Below are 15,846 nucleotides of genomic sequence, written 5' to 3' on the forward strand. Positions count from 1 at the left end.
TCGTTACTTTTAGACACTTAGAGCAGGATCAATATTTTACTGTTGCTGACCAGGTTTGCTTTTAGAAAGTAGGAGAAAAAAAATTCTATCTCTTATTTCATACACTTAATAAAAATGAAAATGGTGTTTCAGAAATAGTAGAGGTCTTGTATATCTATTTCTGCTTTGCGTGCTAAAGAAACAGCAAATGCCCATCGCATGAAGATTATGGTGCACAGAATAGTCTGTTAGTAAGGGAGGAGGAATGTAACTGGTAGGACTGGCCAATTTTAGTTGTCCGTGTGCAGCAAACGGTCCCTAATGCTGGTAGGAGAGCGGGGGTGTGGACAGCGCAGACGGCACCGCCGGGTCCGCGTTTGCCGGGCGGGAGCCGCGGGGACCGCGGCGGTGCGGGCGCAGCTCGGCCCCTCCCGCGCCATTGCTGCGCCCTGCGGCACGAACGTGTCTTCACGTGTATTCTTGTAAATTGCAAAGTTGATGTTACGTGTGGTTGCAGAGCAGGTTTATTGAAATCCATCAAACATCTGCACTCTGTGCACTGAACAAGCACGATTTGGCGTGAGAGGAGGGTGAGGCACTCTGTCATTTTACCGCGGCCCTGGGCCAGGTCTGGGTGCCACAGAGGAGCTGCTGTCCCAGGCAGCAGTAGCAGCTTTGCTGAGCCAGGCTTCCCTAGGCCTCCCCTCAGTCTGCCTCGCACAGCCCTGGCCAGAGTTGAGCGAGGGTTCCCGGCAGGTTTGCAGTTAGCGACTGTGGTTCTGCCGTGTTCATCGCCGTGTTCTGCGCCTTTCCTGTCCAAATAATTTAGATGCTGCTAACGGACAATCTCAAATTAATAATCATGCAGGAGAAATTAGCCACAAGAATGAATAATATGAGGTTCTTGGAGCGACTGCCGGAGGAGCTGAGGAGTGTCCCGTGTCGAAGCGGGGCTCGTGTGTTCCCGCGGCTTTGTTAATGAGGAGGTGCCGTTCTCGGTTCGGGAGCCCGGCGCAGCGGCGGCTCTGGGCTGTGCGGTGACGCTGGACACGTGCGTGGGCGCTGGTGGCTCCTGAAAGCTCCCCAGGCAGACCGAGGTACCCTCTGTGTCCCCCCTTCTTTGCATGAAAATTATCCCTACAGAGTTTTGTGCTGGTGAAGGAAGGTACCACTTCTCTTTTTTCCTTAGCACATGCGCCTGTTTGATGCTAATAATGAACAAATCACATCTGCACCTGACCACAAACAACGTTTCTTTTAGTTGTCCGCTGTATTCCTGGTAGAGACGATCAATAGGTAAAATCAGTGCGAATGTGCGAGTTCAGACGAGGGCTGTCCTAGCGGGACTTCAGCTGCGCACCCGCCTTTGTGCCAGGTTTGCGGGTTTTTTCTCCTGTGATGAATACATGTATTTTGTGCACTGGAGCATGCACGGGGCCTTTCGGATGGCAGGCTCCTCAAGAAAGAGGAAGAGAGTTTTAATCACAAAAGCAGAAACTTGAGTCAGAGGAGTGATTCTGCACTTTGTTTCGTTTGTAAATGGTGCGTATTGGCTTTTGTGAAACAGAACCCGGGTCCAATTCAGGACAGCACTCCATAGATTCTTTACGTGGGGCTCTTTGAGGCTGAAATAGCGCCCATGAAAAGGGAAGGAGATTGAACACAGTTTGTTCCAACGGCTAGTCTGAGATTTTTTCCAATCAGGATTCTTTCAGCATATTCCTCTTTGTTGGGCTATAAGCAGCTTTTAAAATAATAGCATTAGCCGATATTTCAGGACTTCGCTGGGTGTTCCCAGCTATGGCGATTAGTTACAAGAAACGAGAAATGCGCGTATTGTAACCTTTTAATGGCTATGGGAGACTCGTAAACTCGGCTGAGATTTCAGCAATTTGTAGATTTCAAAATGAGCTGCAGAGTTCATTGAATAAGAAAAATGCATCATTGAAATTCATGGTGCCACTTTGGTTTTCTTTGCTGAGATTTATCATTGAAAGCCATATTGCTTTCCCTTTGCTTTTATTTAAAGCTCTTCAATACATTGTTTTTAAGGTCCATTTCTTTTACAAGCTTTTCCTTTCAGCTTGCTCAGGGTATCGGGTCCTACGAACATCTGTTTGTGGCTGAAATCAGACCTGGACTGTATCCTGCCCCCCTGCCGCCCTTTGTTTCCAGGGGCTATTGTTTCCGATTTCATGCTATCAGAGGGGCTGCATGTTTTCCTGTGTGAGGTTGTCAGAGAGATAAAAGCACAGGAGCAGGGTCACATTTCGAGGGATGGGCATGAAAAATTGGTAAAATGTATCTCGAGGGCCACCCACAAGACTTGCTTGAAGAAATTCACTAGTAGGGAGTAGGGTGGCAATTGTAAAATCAGGCAAATTCCAAAGTTGAATAAGTGGTGGTGAAATACGCGTTTAACTGGCAGAAATCTTAGTCAGGTTTACGCTTGGTTGACCTGCTCCTCTTGCGTGGCCCGAGATTGGCCCGTTGGGCTGCATTAGAGAGAAATGCCCCGTGGCCCCGGGCTGCCCGCGTCCGTCCGCCGGGTGAGCGGCGGCTGCGCCGCGTCGGTCACCGGCACGCGCGGGGAAAAGGAACACGGGGAGGGTGCCAGAAACCGCCGGTGTGACACGGGACCCGCAGAGAACACCGGGAGGATGGTCACGATACAGAGACAAGTAGTGCGGCTTAATTGACTTAATTAAATACGTTTTCCAGGAAGAGAGCGTGCTGCTAGGCTTGTAACTGTGGTTTATAACACCGTAAACCACGACTGACCAAAACATAGCGGTCATTTTGTCCCTGGCGAGTCCCGGAAGCGGCACCCTGGTTTCAGAGGATGCAGGATAACCCAGCTGGTGGCAGGAGGAGCGTCTGCAGGTGCACGTACAACCGGTCCTGGTGGTTTAACAGAGCACCTTCTCGCACCTGCCCCAACACAGCAGCGAGTTACGCGTGTTTCCCTGCAAGTGCTAAAAAGCCGTGAGAGGTTCTTTGCGTCCCTGACGCAGTGTAGCTGAAGCACGTCTTGCAGGGTCATGTATCGTGTGATCTCAGCTGCTGAGGGATTGACTGGTAGAAAACGGCTTCAGCAGCACTGGTGTGGGTCACTGGGTTGGTCAGGTGGGCACTTTTCTGTTAGGAGCCTGTAGCCAGGATTCGTTAAGTGGGGGACGACACAACAAACGGGGTATCTGAGTTGTACGTTTTTGCGTAGGCACCTGATAGATAAGGGAAACCAAGCAAAGCATTATCTTGCTGCCGTATGGCTTCCAAGTTATGAAATGGCTTATCTGATAGCAGTCAGTCTGACACTGGACTTTCCAGGGAGTGTGCTTTTGTATATAGCTTTTTTCCAAAGATTAAGTCAATTTTTTTCTTAAATGCATAAATGATTGACAAATTAATTTGAGAAACTACATGTACGTTCTGGGGTTTGTTGAATTTAGCAGCATTTTTGTCTATGGAAATTCAGGGGAGGACACTAGTAAGCACATTTTTTTGCACTTTTGTAGTGTAACAGAAAAAATACTAAAGATATTTAAAAGTACAGTAATTATTAAATGTATACGCTTTGTGGTAATATTTTTAGATACTAATAGGTTTAGAAAAAGAAGAAAACAGCAGATTAAGCACACGTTGCAAGTTTTTGTGCGGGTGAGTTTAGCTGAGAGCACTGGGTGTCTCTACAGCAGACGGTTGGTGACGGGCGCTCGCTGTGGGTGACGGGTGCTCGGTGTTGGTGGTGAGTGCTCGCCGTCTGTTGGTGATGGGCACTCAGCGCCGGTGATGGGCGCTCGGTGTCGCTGCTGGGCGCTCGGTGTCGCTGATGGGCGCTCGGTGCTGCTGATGGGCACTCGGCGCCGGTGATGGGCGCTTGGTGCTGCTGATGGGTGCTCGGTGCTGCTCGGTGTCGCTGCTGGGCGCTCGGCGTCGCTGCTGGGCGCTCGGCGTCGCTGCTGGGCGCTCGGCGCCGCTGCTGGGCGCTCGGCGTCGCTGATGGGCGCTCGGCGCTGCTGATGGGCGCTCGGTGTCGCTGATGGGCGCTCGGTGTCGCTGATGGGCGCTCGGTGTCACTGATGGGCGCTCGGCGTCGCTGATGGGCGCTCGGCGCTGCTGATGGGCTCTCGGTGCTGCTCGGTGTCGCTGATGGGCGCTCGGCGCTGCTGATGGGCGCTCGGCGCCGCTGATGGGCGCTTGGTGTCGCTGATGGGCGCTCGGCACTGCTGATGGGCGCTCGGTGCCGCTGATGGGCACTCGGTGCTGCTCGGCGCTGCTGATGGGCGCTCGGTGCTGCTGATGGGCGCTCGGTGCCGCTGATGGGCGCTCGGTGCCGCTGATGGGCGCTCGGTGCCGCTGATGGGCACTCGGTGCTGCTCGGTGCTGCTGATGGGCGCTCGGTGCTGCTGATGGGCGCTCGGTGCCGCTGATGGGCGCTCGGTGCTGCTCGGTGTCGCTGATGGGCGCTCGGTGTCGCTGATGGGCGCTCGGTGCTGCTGATGGGCGCTCGGTGCTGCTGATGGGCACTCGGTGCTGCTCGGTGCCGCTGATGGGCGCTCGGTGCTGGGTCCCCGGCGCTGGGCAGCGCTCTCCTTGTTTTGGGGGGAAGTGGCTGCATGTTGGTTGATCAGCAAGCTGATAGCCGTACTTCCATATCTTGTATCGCATCGGGTGTTTTGGAGAGGAATTTTAGCCTCTGTTGTGAGTCCTGCTGGTTGTCTCCATTGCTGTTAGTCTTCTCTTTGAAATCACGACTTTTTTATGTCAGCAGGTTTTTTGGCATTACCTGTCTGGTTTTGGATGGGTAAAAGAATTTACTTTGTTTAGCTTTGTCTCAAAAGGGAAAAGAGCAAAGATTAGAGTAAAAATTAATAGCACATCTTAAAATCCATTACAACATCTCCCTTTTTTCCAACTAAAAGTGAGTGAACAAGGCCCCTCTAGAGGAAATAAAGAAGAAGTCATTACCGTGTTCACTTTTTTGCAGAGTATGAAAAAGCTTTCTGTATGTTAAACAGTCTTGTGGACATCTGGCATGATTGGTTTTAATCTGCTGACTAAAAAGTCAGGATTAAATCTTGCTTTACACCTCTTTGTACTGCAGTCAGTAAAGTGACAGAGCTGCTCTGAAACAAAGGCACTACTTATTCCACCCAATATGCCATGTGGTAGATCACCCCTTTTTCAGCACCACTTCTCTGCAGAGACAATGCAGCATCTGGTGGGGTTTTCCTGTGTCCAAGATATGTTTTGTCAGTAATTTCGCTCAGCCGCCCCGCTCAGCTCTCCCTTGGTGCTACTTTTTGAGATGGGGTTTGCCAAGCCCAGTGGCAAGAGGTCAGGAGGCCAAAGTGATGAATTTTTATGTGCCTGTTCCTTGTGTTTCTGCTCAGTCACGATTCTCCGCGCGCCGTTCTGCCTCTGAAAGGGACCACAGTGAGCAATTTGTCCTCCTGGGCGTGCAGAATGGGGAGGCAGATGAGTTAAAGCGCGGCCTGACTGCGGACACAGACGCACTAACGTTCTGGTGGCGGAACAGAACACCGCTGTCCCCGCTCAGCGCCAGAGGAGCTGGCGGGATTTGTAGCCTGTTGGCTTTCGATCAAGTGACAAATGAATTTAACAGCACTTAAAGATGCGGCAGAAAGAGCAGCACTTCAGTACCCAGTTCGCAGCTGTTAGCTGTAAACGAATGTTGCGGTAGCACTTCTCAACTTGCGTTTTCCCTCTCTCTGCATAATTAGGAGCTGTCTGTATTTCTCAGCACGTTTGAATTCTTGTGTGCTTTAGGGAAGACATTTTCCCTGTGTTTCGGAAGCTCTGTAGAGTGCGTTCTGGTTGTTTGCCCTGCTGGGCCCGTCCCGCCGCGCTGGTGGGTGCCCGGGAGCGCGGGGGAGCCGCGGCTCCGGCACAGCGTCCGGCCCATCTGCGGGCGGCTCTGGGGGGAGCCGCGGCTCCGGCACAGCGTCCGGCCCGTCTGCGTGCGGCTCTGGGGGGAGCCGCGGCTCCGGCACAGCGTCCGGCCCATCTGCGTGCGGCTCTGGGGGGAGCCGCGGCTCCGGCGCAGCGTCCGGCCCGTCTGCGGGCGGCTCTGGGGGGAGTACAGCAGTGTGGAAACTGTTATCCCTGCTCTTCCTCTTCGTGTCTATGTAGGTGAGCGGGTGGTCGTTCATGTTCTGCTATCCAATGAGTGCTGGTGAAAATTGTAGAATTGAGTCGTCACGTGCAAAGCAGCAGCTGACTGAACAGAGGCTGGGTTTCCAAAGAAAACAGCGTTTAGGATAGTCAGCCAGAATTAAGAAAGTCAGATTCAAACATCAGAGGTTTCTAAATTAAGCGCAATGTCTAAGCAGCTGGGTTAGGTTATGCTGGGCATAACTGAATAAACAGATTGGATTTTATTCCTGGTGAACATGTATCAGGTGCCACGAGGGGTTGTTTCAGTTGCCGTCGGGAGCGCATGTTCCGGTGAGAAGGCGCTCGGAGGCCGCCGCAGCCGCTCTGCCGGTGCTGCCCAGCGCAGACCCGCAGCCGCTCTGCCGGTGCTGCCCGGCGCAGACCCGCAGCCGCTCTGCCGGTGCTGCCCGGCGCAGACCCGCAGCCGCTCTGCCGGTGCTGCCCGGCGCAGACCCGCAGCCGCTCTGCCGGTGCTGCCCAGCGCAGACCCGCAGCCGCACCTTCTCCCCGGCGCAGACCCGCAGCCGCTCTGCCGGTGCTGCCCAGCGCAGACCCGCAGCCGCTCTGCCGGTGCTGCCCGGCGCAGACCCGCAGCCGCTCTGCCGCTGCTGCCCGGCGCAGACCCGCAGCCGCTCTGCCGGTGCTGCCCAGCGCAGACCCGCAGCCGCACCTTCTCCCCGGCGCAGACCCGCAGCCGCTCTGCCGGTGCTGCCCAGCGCAGACCCGCAGCCGCTCTGCCGGTGCTGCCCGGCGCAGACCCGCAGCCGCTCTGCCGCTGCTGCCCGGCGCAGACCCGCAGCCGCTCTGCCGGTGCTGCCCGGCGCAGACCCGCAGCCGCTCTGCCGGTGCTGCCCGGCGCAGACCCGCAGCCGCTCTGCCGGTGCTGCCCGGCGCAGACCCGCAGCCGCTCTGCCGGTGCTGCCCGGCGCAGACCTGCAGCCGCTCTGCCGGTGCTGCCCGGCGCAGACCCGCAGCCGCTCTGCCGGTGCTGCCCGGTGCAGACCCGCAGCCGCACCTTCTCCCCGGCGCAGACCCGCAGCCGCACCTTCTCCCGGGACCGGGAGCCTGGGCCTTCTGCGCTGCTCTCAAGATGAGTTATCTGGGAGAATCGCGGTGGCAAAGGCCTTTCGGGCTTAACTCAGATTATGTTCTGAAGAAGAGAATTAAAGGAGAGAGCCGTCATTGCCACCAGCTGTTGGCACAGAGAGAGGCAGCGGGGACACCCAGGGGTCTCAGGGGCACCCCAGGATCTCAGGGGCACCCGCGGGTCTCAGGGGCACCCCGGGGTCTCAGGGGCACCCGCGGGTCTCAGGGGCACCCCGGGGTCTCAGGGACACCCAGGGGTCTCAGGGGCACCCCAGGATCTCAGGGGCACCCGGGGGTCTCAGGGGCACCCCGGGGTCTCAGGAGAGCAGGGCCACAGGGTTGGGCTCCATCCCGCCCAGTGTGCAGACAGTAATTCCACTTTTTGGTCATCGGAGTGGCTTCTCATTAATACTTCTTTATATTTACTCTTTATTCAACTAACACTTAGCTCAGTGCTGAGTTAAATTCCTGCTCCTGGAAGCTCATTATGATCAAGATCGTAGTAACTTCTCTGGGACGTTATTGCTGTTTCCACGCAGTTAAGGTTAACACCAGTTAATATATAGTCTAAGGATCTTTTTTCAGGTAGCAGGGTATGTCCTCTCGGCTGGGTTTTGATTGCTTTACACGGCAGGATTGAGATCAGTAATTTCCCTGATTGTTTGCAGCAGCTGTATGAGCCAGTGCCCCTGCAGGCTGTGAGAAACCAGCTGCAGCAAGTTCCTGCTCAATGGCAGCTGCAGTTTGAAAAACAAAGTCACCTGTCCTGTAGCCAAATGCTCAACTCTGACCCAGAAAGTGACCATTAACTTGGTTTTTCTCACTTGCACATTTTCTCTCTCATCGTGTGATGTGTTGAATTTGCTGTTGGTGCGTTCCCGCTATTCCCGGGACCCCCCGTCAGCCCCCAGCGTAAGGAGCCCGAACAGGACACATGTTCCTGTTGTTCCCAAAGTAGCAAATCTTTTACCTCGCTGATGGTTTCAAATACAATTTGCATCCAGATACCAATAAAAAGGCATTTGATTATCCCTATTAAATAAGCATCAGACTGATTGGGGGTTGAGCAGCATTTCAGGAGGATTTCACTGTCGTAATGAGATGAAACGCGGATCTGTCTTTTCTGTCCTGCCAGAATCCGCAGAGTACAAGGCTGGAATAACGTGAAATCTGCCCTGTGCTCGTGCCTTGTTCCGCTGTCTCACGTTAGCATTCCTCAGACTCCGCGCTTCGCTCCCGGCACCTGGAGCAGCAAACGCTTCTGCTTTAGTCCACGTGGGTTCCTGGAAACTGCCATTGAAACTATTGCTGAACTTGTTTAATTATAAAGGAGCAATTAATATAATCTATTCTATGTTTGTTGAGGTTTTTTTAGAATAATTCAAAGCAATAGTTACTATTGCATTAAGAAGAGTATTCAAATTGTTGGAAGAATAATACGCATCTTTAGAATGAGTAGACAGGGGCAACAGGACAGTTTGTGTGCTGGGACAGCGCATTTTTGAAAAGGAGCCCTGCTGGGGAAAAGGGGCCCGCGTGGCCCCGCTCTCGGGGCTGGCCGGGCGCCGGCCGTGCGGGAGGCAGGAGCGCAGAGCCACGGAGCCCGGGGCGGCGGTGGAGCAGCAGGGGCCGGAGCGTCCGCAGCCGGCCGGAGCGCTGCCGCGTCAGAGGCAGTTATAGCTTACAGAATAGTTTGTGTGTATGCTCTGGAGTACTGTGTGTTTAATGTGTATAATACAGTTGTTTTAACGCCTTGATCCCTTTTTACTGTAGCTGTGCAGAAATGCAGTCTAAAGCATTTCCGTGTGTTGTATAGATAGGGAGCAGATGATTTCTGCTAGTCCGTGATTTATTCTGTAAATCAGAACCCTTTCTGAGGATTGCAGGACATAGAAGAAATTCCAGATTTGTCTCTCGTCAATATAAAAACTATCACTCCTAGCTTTACATTAGCAGTACATTCTTATTACGCTCCTAGGAGATGATCAGAAGAGTTACAGGTATGTTTTATAATTCAGCACACATAAATTACCACGAAAGCTTATTTAAAACACACTACAAAGCGTCAGTCTGCGTGGACAGCGTATGTGAAAATGGAGCAGGACGCGTCTGCTTGCCAGGCAGAGTCCCGAGTTCTGTCCAGCTCCGAGCGCAACTCTCCTGCAAACTCCCTAACCGAGTCTTGTTTCCAAAGAAAAGAAGATTTTTAAAAGGTAACTGGGGTAGAAGGGTTTTGATCTCTGATTTCCCCTCCTGTGCCTCTGTGGAAAAGCACCTTCGAGGGAATGCCCAAAAAGAACTGCTGTGTTTTCATAGCATTTTTATTTTCTTTACCAGCAACAAAAAATCCCTTCACGAGTAGACTTGTCTAAAGAGGCACATGTTCCCAAACGTTTCTGCTTGGGTGACTACGACTTTGTAGCAATTGAAAGGAGGGGGAAAAAAGGAGTGCTCCGGCTTGTATAAGAAATGAACCTTTGCCCAATCACTTTTTGTCTGTGAATAAGGTAACGTTTTGTGCGTGTGAAATTTGAAAGCAATAAGGTATGTGGGTCCTTTCTCTGTATTGGTTCTCAAGAGTCGATCATGAGTTTTTCTTTTAGATCGGGCCTGAAGTTGCGAGATAAAGCAGCTCAGAAAATGTTCTCAAGCAGATGCCTTTAAGAGACAGAAATCATGAATTTCTTGAATTGCAACCACTCCGGGGGTGGCTACAATGACTTTTTGACAGTGACAGTAACTCTGCCGTGTCTGTTCGAGCCCTTCTTTGGCCCATTCACTCTGGAAAGCTGCTTAAGCGCACTTAAGCGCATTAGCATTTGGATGCTCGGGACCGTATTGACCCTCATTTGGAAAGTTTAAATGAGTGAAAGATGGAGCGATTTGTTAGGGCTTTAGAAACCGGCTTTAGAGAGCGGCGGGTTTTCCGCTTTGGCTTGTTCGGGTGCTTGTTCTAATCTGGTGCGCCGTTTAAAGGCGACCAGACTGATTTGTGACACATGAGCCCAAAGCGCTATTTTTTGGGGCTTGACCCGATTAGCTGATCTGTGCCTTGAATTTCAATAGCGGGCTGGCAGCAGCGCTGGGAATGGCGGCTGCTGGGTTACCCGGCGTCACACGCAGATGGTACCGCGCGGGGTGGTGTCCAGAGGGACAGGGGCATCCCGGTACCACAGGGACAGGGGATCCGGTACCACAGGGACAGGGGCATCCCGGTACCACGGGGACAGGGGCATCCCGGTACCACGGGGACAGAGGGATCCCGGTACCACAGGGACAGGGGCATCCCGGTACCACGGGGACAGGGGGATCCCGGTACCACAGGGACAGGGGCATCCCGGTACCACAGGGACAGGGGGATCCCGGTACCACAGGGACAGGGGCATCCCGGTACCACGGGGACAGAGGGATCCCGGTACCACGGGGACAGGGGCATCCCGGTACCACGGGGACAGAGGGATCCCGGTACCACAGGGACAGGGGCATCCCGGTACCACGGGGACAGAGGGATCCCGTAACCACAGGGACAGGGGGATCCCGGTACCATGGGGACAGGGGCATCCCGGTACCACAGGGACAGAGGGATCCCGGTACCACAGGGACAGGGGGATCCCGGTACCACAGGGACAGGGGGATATGGGTACCACAGGGACGGTGGATCCCAGGGACAAAGGGACAGAGAGATCCAGGTTCCACAGGGACAGGAGGGATCCCGGTACCACAGGGACAGGGATCCTGATACCCCAGGGACAGGGCCTCACGCCACAGCACAGGGGGCCAGGACAGGCCAGTTTGTGCTCGCGTACCCAGTACCGCCCGCAGCTCCCCGAGGTGCCGCCGTGTCCCCTCTCCGGGTGAGTTTGGCTGTCCTGCAGATGGAGTCCTCAGGGGGCTCTCAGGGGAGTCCTCAGGGGAGTCCTCAGGGGAGTCCTCAGGGGGCTCTCAGGGGAGTCCTCAGGGGGCTCTCAGGGGGCTCTCGGGGAGCTCTCAGGGAGTCCTCAGGGAGCTCTCGGGGAGCTCTTGGGGAGTCCTCAGGGAGTCCTCAGGGGGCTCTCGGGGAGTCCTCAGGGGGCTCTCAAGGGGCTCTCAGGGAGTCCTCGGGGAGCTCTCGGGGGGCTCTCGGGGAGCTCTCAGGGGGCTCTCAGGGAGTCCTCAGGGAGTCCTCAGGGGGCTCTCAGGGAGTCCTCAGGGGGCTCTCGGGGAGCTCTCGGGGAGCTCTCGGGGAGTCCTCGGGGAGTCCTCAGGGCTCCTCGGGGCGCTCTCGGGGCAGCAGGTGTCAGTGTGACGCTCTGCCTCCCCCGGCACTGCCGCCCCACACACCTGCAGCGCCTCGTGGCCGCGGCCGCATCAGGTTTTAGGATAAAACCCAGAGTTAGATGTTTATAATCTATAGACATGGCACTGCTTTTGGGGGAGGAAACAATCAAGAAGAATTCCTCAGGAAAGGAATCCTTCACTCAGTAAGATGGGGAGTTGGCACCTGCTTGGTTCACAGACTTGAGGAGAAAATCAAATTTGTATTTCATTTTTACTGAATCATGGTCAAGTTATCCTTTAAAAATGATATTGTTTAGGTGGTTGGTTTTTGTTTGTACTATGGCAACACACAGCGCCCTTTGTAAAGGCTCGTTTTTTGATGTGTTTCTGTCAAATGGAGGCAAAGGTCCATTGACAGATTGTTTCCTGTCCAGCGCTGGTAACCTCAGCTGGGATCTCAGGTGTTTGGAAGCAGATGGATTTTTGTTTAAGTACTTATTGGGCATCTCCTTCAGAAGAAAGATCAGGAGACAGAAGTGAGCTGTAGTTTCATGGCATTGTGTCTCATAGATACTGCACTTCTTTAATGAATCCCAATGTAAGTATTCCTGTTTGCGAGAGAAGGAAGTGTGTAATAGGATGTGCAATTCTGTTACCCTGTTAGCACAGAACACAGCTATTTTACGAGTGAACGTCACACAGAGGCAGCTCTGTTGTCGGGCCGTTGGGAAGGGGAGTGGAGCGGGGCAGCAGCGCGGCCGCCGCTGTCTCTCGCCCGAGTTGTTTTCCCCGCCGCGGTTGTTCGGCTCCGGCGGCGCTGGCAGGACGGCTGTGCCGGTGCCTGGCGCGGCGCTGAACGGCGCGGGGCACGTCTGCTCCGTTCTGGTGATGCCGTGGGTTCCCAGTTCCCATTTCGGCTCTGCCCTGTGGTCCCAGCGGCCCCGGTTTGGGGAGCTGCACCCCCAGCCCTGCCCCGCGGGACCTGTGGGCACACGAGTGGGGTGTGGGACATCCCTGTGTCACAGCACTAACACCGAAAGCTGCACTGGGACAGGCTCAGTGAACGTAAAGTGCGCTTTTAAGTTGAATGTGTGCCCAGCTGCTTTGCTAAAAGCTCCAGGTTTTCACCCGTTACAACGCGACAATGAACAACCCATTCCGTGTGATTCTCTAGGTTAACTGATTGTAATCGAAACTGCGCCCCAGCCGGGCGGATGGTGGGTGAATCGAAGCCTGACATTTGCTCGGAAATTCCTACCTCAGTGCCTGATAAAGTGTTGATCTATAATGCTTTTTAGACATGCGGTTCTCAAAATATTGAGAGATGTGATGTCTCTTCTTTAAAAGGATGATACATGGGGAATTTGCTATCTAGAGTAAACGGTGTAAAGTGTTGCTTGGACTTTTAAATTCTACTTGGTCCATTAATTTACAGGGCAGAAGTGTTGGCAAACACTGCCCCGCGGTGCGGGTGTCGCTCTGCAGCGAGGGGCTGGGCGGCCGTTACGGCAGGAAGGGGCTGCGGGCTGTTACAGTCGCGTGTGATACAGCCGTGACGTGGGAAGGAGCCGCTGTGCGCGGTGGCAACTTAAACTTGTATTTGCCTTATCTGATTGATACTTTCTTAATATTGCCTGTTCTCTCCAAGTGGTAATTCAGTTTATTGTTTTAAATCCGTTGTGAGTGGAAGTAACTTAAATTAGCAATGCTTGGTATTTTGACCTTCAGCAAATCATATTTTCTTGTGAGCATTGAAGACACGTAGGTTGATAAAGTTCAATGAAATGTGGCCTTACATTTTGTATAAACCGGTTTCTCTTTCTCCCTTTGTGTTTTTTATTAGACACTCTGTGCGAAGGCCACAATGCAGACAATCCGGGCAGCTGACACAAATGAAGTAGTCAAGCTAATATTTCGCGAGTCTGATAATGACCGAAAGGTAAACAACTTAATGCCCTCTGTACCCGTGTCAACAGAAGTGCTGTTGGATGTCCACTTTCTTTTCTACAAAGCAGGAATATAGTTGTTTCGAACTGATAATGTAAAGGGAGGGGAGGGATACAGATTGTCACACTAATGCTCAGTTAATTGGATCTCTGTGAGTGGCTGCGGGGCTGACAAGGAGCTGCGGGCGCGGAGCCGTCCCGGAGCCTGGCGGGCTGGGCGTCTCCGCAGGGCTCCGGCCGCCGGCTCCGGGAGCTGCGCTGACCTTCCTCCTCTGCTTTTTGCAGGTTATGCTACAATTAGAAAAGAAGCTCTTTGACTACTTCAATCAGGATGTATTTAGAGATAACAATGGCACTGCGGTAAGTTCATTGCTAAACACTTTTGAAGGAGTAAGTTGGAAACTCACATACAAACTGCATTTCTCTGCCAGCCCTTTATCCTTATCAGCCCTCCTGTCTACCAAGTGAGAAGAGATAATTGATCTAACACAATAACTGCTCCAAATTTCTTCCTCACTTGGTTATTTTGTGTACAGTTTCTTAACTTTGGCATTTGTTTACCTTCTTTTTCATAGAAAAAAATGTAAATTAAATATAGGTGGCAATTCACTTTTCTTCTCTGTCGTCTGCTGTGCATTTCTTCAAGCATCCTGTTTCTTTTACAAGCTCTTCATTGTGCACCACAGTAGCTAAGGAAAAGCCCTTAATGCAAAGCTGCTCTGACAACACCTGAGTCTTCTGAGTGTGCAAAGAATAACAGGAATGCACTGATAAATAGAGCAGAACGCTCCGACCTTGCAGCAGACAGGCACTGTTGGGCAGCCATACAGGGCTTCCTGTGGGGAAAAAGGCAGGGAACACTAATGTTTGATTGGTAATAGGACTGCAGTTTTTCTGTGGAGAATGGCTTTGTATCTTAAGGTGATTTTATTTCAAAATGTAGCCACTTCCTTTTGGAAAACCTCTGTATCACTGGAGCTTTCTCAGGTTCATCTGAGGTTCCTAGGAGCTTTCCATCTAAAGAAAAAACACAAAGCATTCAAAAAAAACAAAGTAAATATAAAAGAGCAGTTACACACAGGTAAAAATCAGGAATATGTGTATTGCATGTGGGAGCCGCATTGCGGGTTTGAGTGGCCGGAGCCTCTGCCCGTGGAACGGGCCCAACCTCACGGTGGGCTGAGCTGTCAGAGCTGGGCCGGGGCGCACTGACGGCGACGGTGCTGAGGGTGCTGAGCTCCGCGAACAGCTACGCGAGGCAAAGAAAACCCAGCGTGTTCTGCTGAAACTGCGTGTGCCGGCTGACCGGTGAGCCAGGGTCTTTTCCTCAGGGTGACTGAATTTTACCTTCCTTCCTCATACCCAAAAGAAGACACGGGATTCATGTTGTGTGTGTCAGGATTTTGGAGGATTCCTCCGTGCCTGCCCTGGTGCCCAGCTCTTGGTTTGCCTGGGTGTGCGGGTGTTCCGCGGTGTGGGTGTTCCGCTGTGCGGCTGTCCCGCAGTGCAGGTGTCCCGCTGTGCAGCTCCACGGTGTCACTGTGTTTGCAGGGCCGTGCCTGGGTTGGTGCCGGTCCCAGGGTCGGTGCCTATCCCCATGTCAGTGCCGGTCCCAGGGTCGGTGCTCATCCCCAGGTCGGTGCCTGTCCCAGGGTCGGTGCCTGTCCCAGGGTCGGTGCTCATCCCCAGGTCGGTGCCGGTCCCAGGGTCGGTGCTCATCCCCAGGTCGGTGCTCATCCCCAGGTCGGTGCCGATCCCAGGGTCGGTGCTCATCCCCAGGTCGGTGCCTGTCCCCAGGTCGGTGCTCATCCCCAGGTCGGTGTCTGCCCCTGGGTCGGTGCTCATCCCCAGGTCGGTGCTCATCCCCAGGTCGGTGTCTGCCCCTGGGTCGGTGCTCATCCCCAGGTCGGTGCTCATCCCCAGGTCGGTGTCTGCCCCTGGGTCAGTGCTCATCCCCAGGTCGGTGCCTGTCCCAGGGTCGGTGCTCATCCCCAGGTCGGTGTCTGCCCCTGGGTCAGTGCTCATCCCCAGGTCGGTGCCTGTCCCAGGGTCAGTGCTCATCCCCAGGTCGGTGCTCATCCCCAGGTCGGTGCCTGTCCCCAGGTCGGTGCTCATCCCCAGGTCGGTGTCTGCCCCTGGGTCAGTGCTCATCCCCAGGTCGGTGTCTGCCCCTGGGTCAGTGCTCATCCCCAGGTCGGTGTCTGCCCCTGGGTCAGTGCTCATCCCCAGGTCGGTGCCGGTCCCCGGGTTGGTGCTGGTCCCTGGGCTCCTCTCTCCCTGCTGTCCGTAGGGAGCGGGTGTTTGGATCAGGGCAGGGAGGGCAGCCCAAGCCCTTTTCAGTTGACTTACACGTCGAGGTCAGTTCCATGAGAGAATCGGAGATCTCCCTCATTTCTGG

At 53.9% G+C, this 15,846-nt stretch overlaps 1 protein-coding gene across 1 annotated transcript in view; it reads left to right on the forward strand.

Annotated features, from left to right (window-relative positions):
• The window catches only part of INPP5A (inositol polyphosphate-5-phosphatase A), a 219,139-nt gene that overhangs the window by 163,578 nt on the left and 39,715 nt on the right, over positions 1-15,846 (forward strand). The window contains exons 10-11 of the mRNA XM_082054376.1: positions 13,346-13,441; positions 13,734-13,808. Of these exons, the coding sequence (XP_081910502.1) occupies positions 13,346-13,441; positions 13,734-13,808 (171 nt within the window). The remainder of the gene's footprint in view (positions 1-13,345; positions 13,442-13,733; positions 13,809-15,846) is intronic.

This window comes from Streptopelia decaocto (assembly GCF_964273445.1).
Source record: "Streptopelia decaocto genome assembly, chromosome: 5".
NCBI classification, from domain to species: domain Eukaryota; kingdom Metazoa; phylum Chordata; class Aves; order Columbiformes; family Columbidae; genus Streptopelia; species Streptopelia decaocto.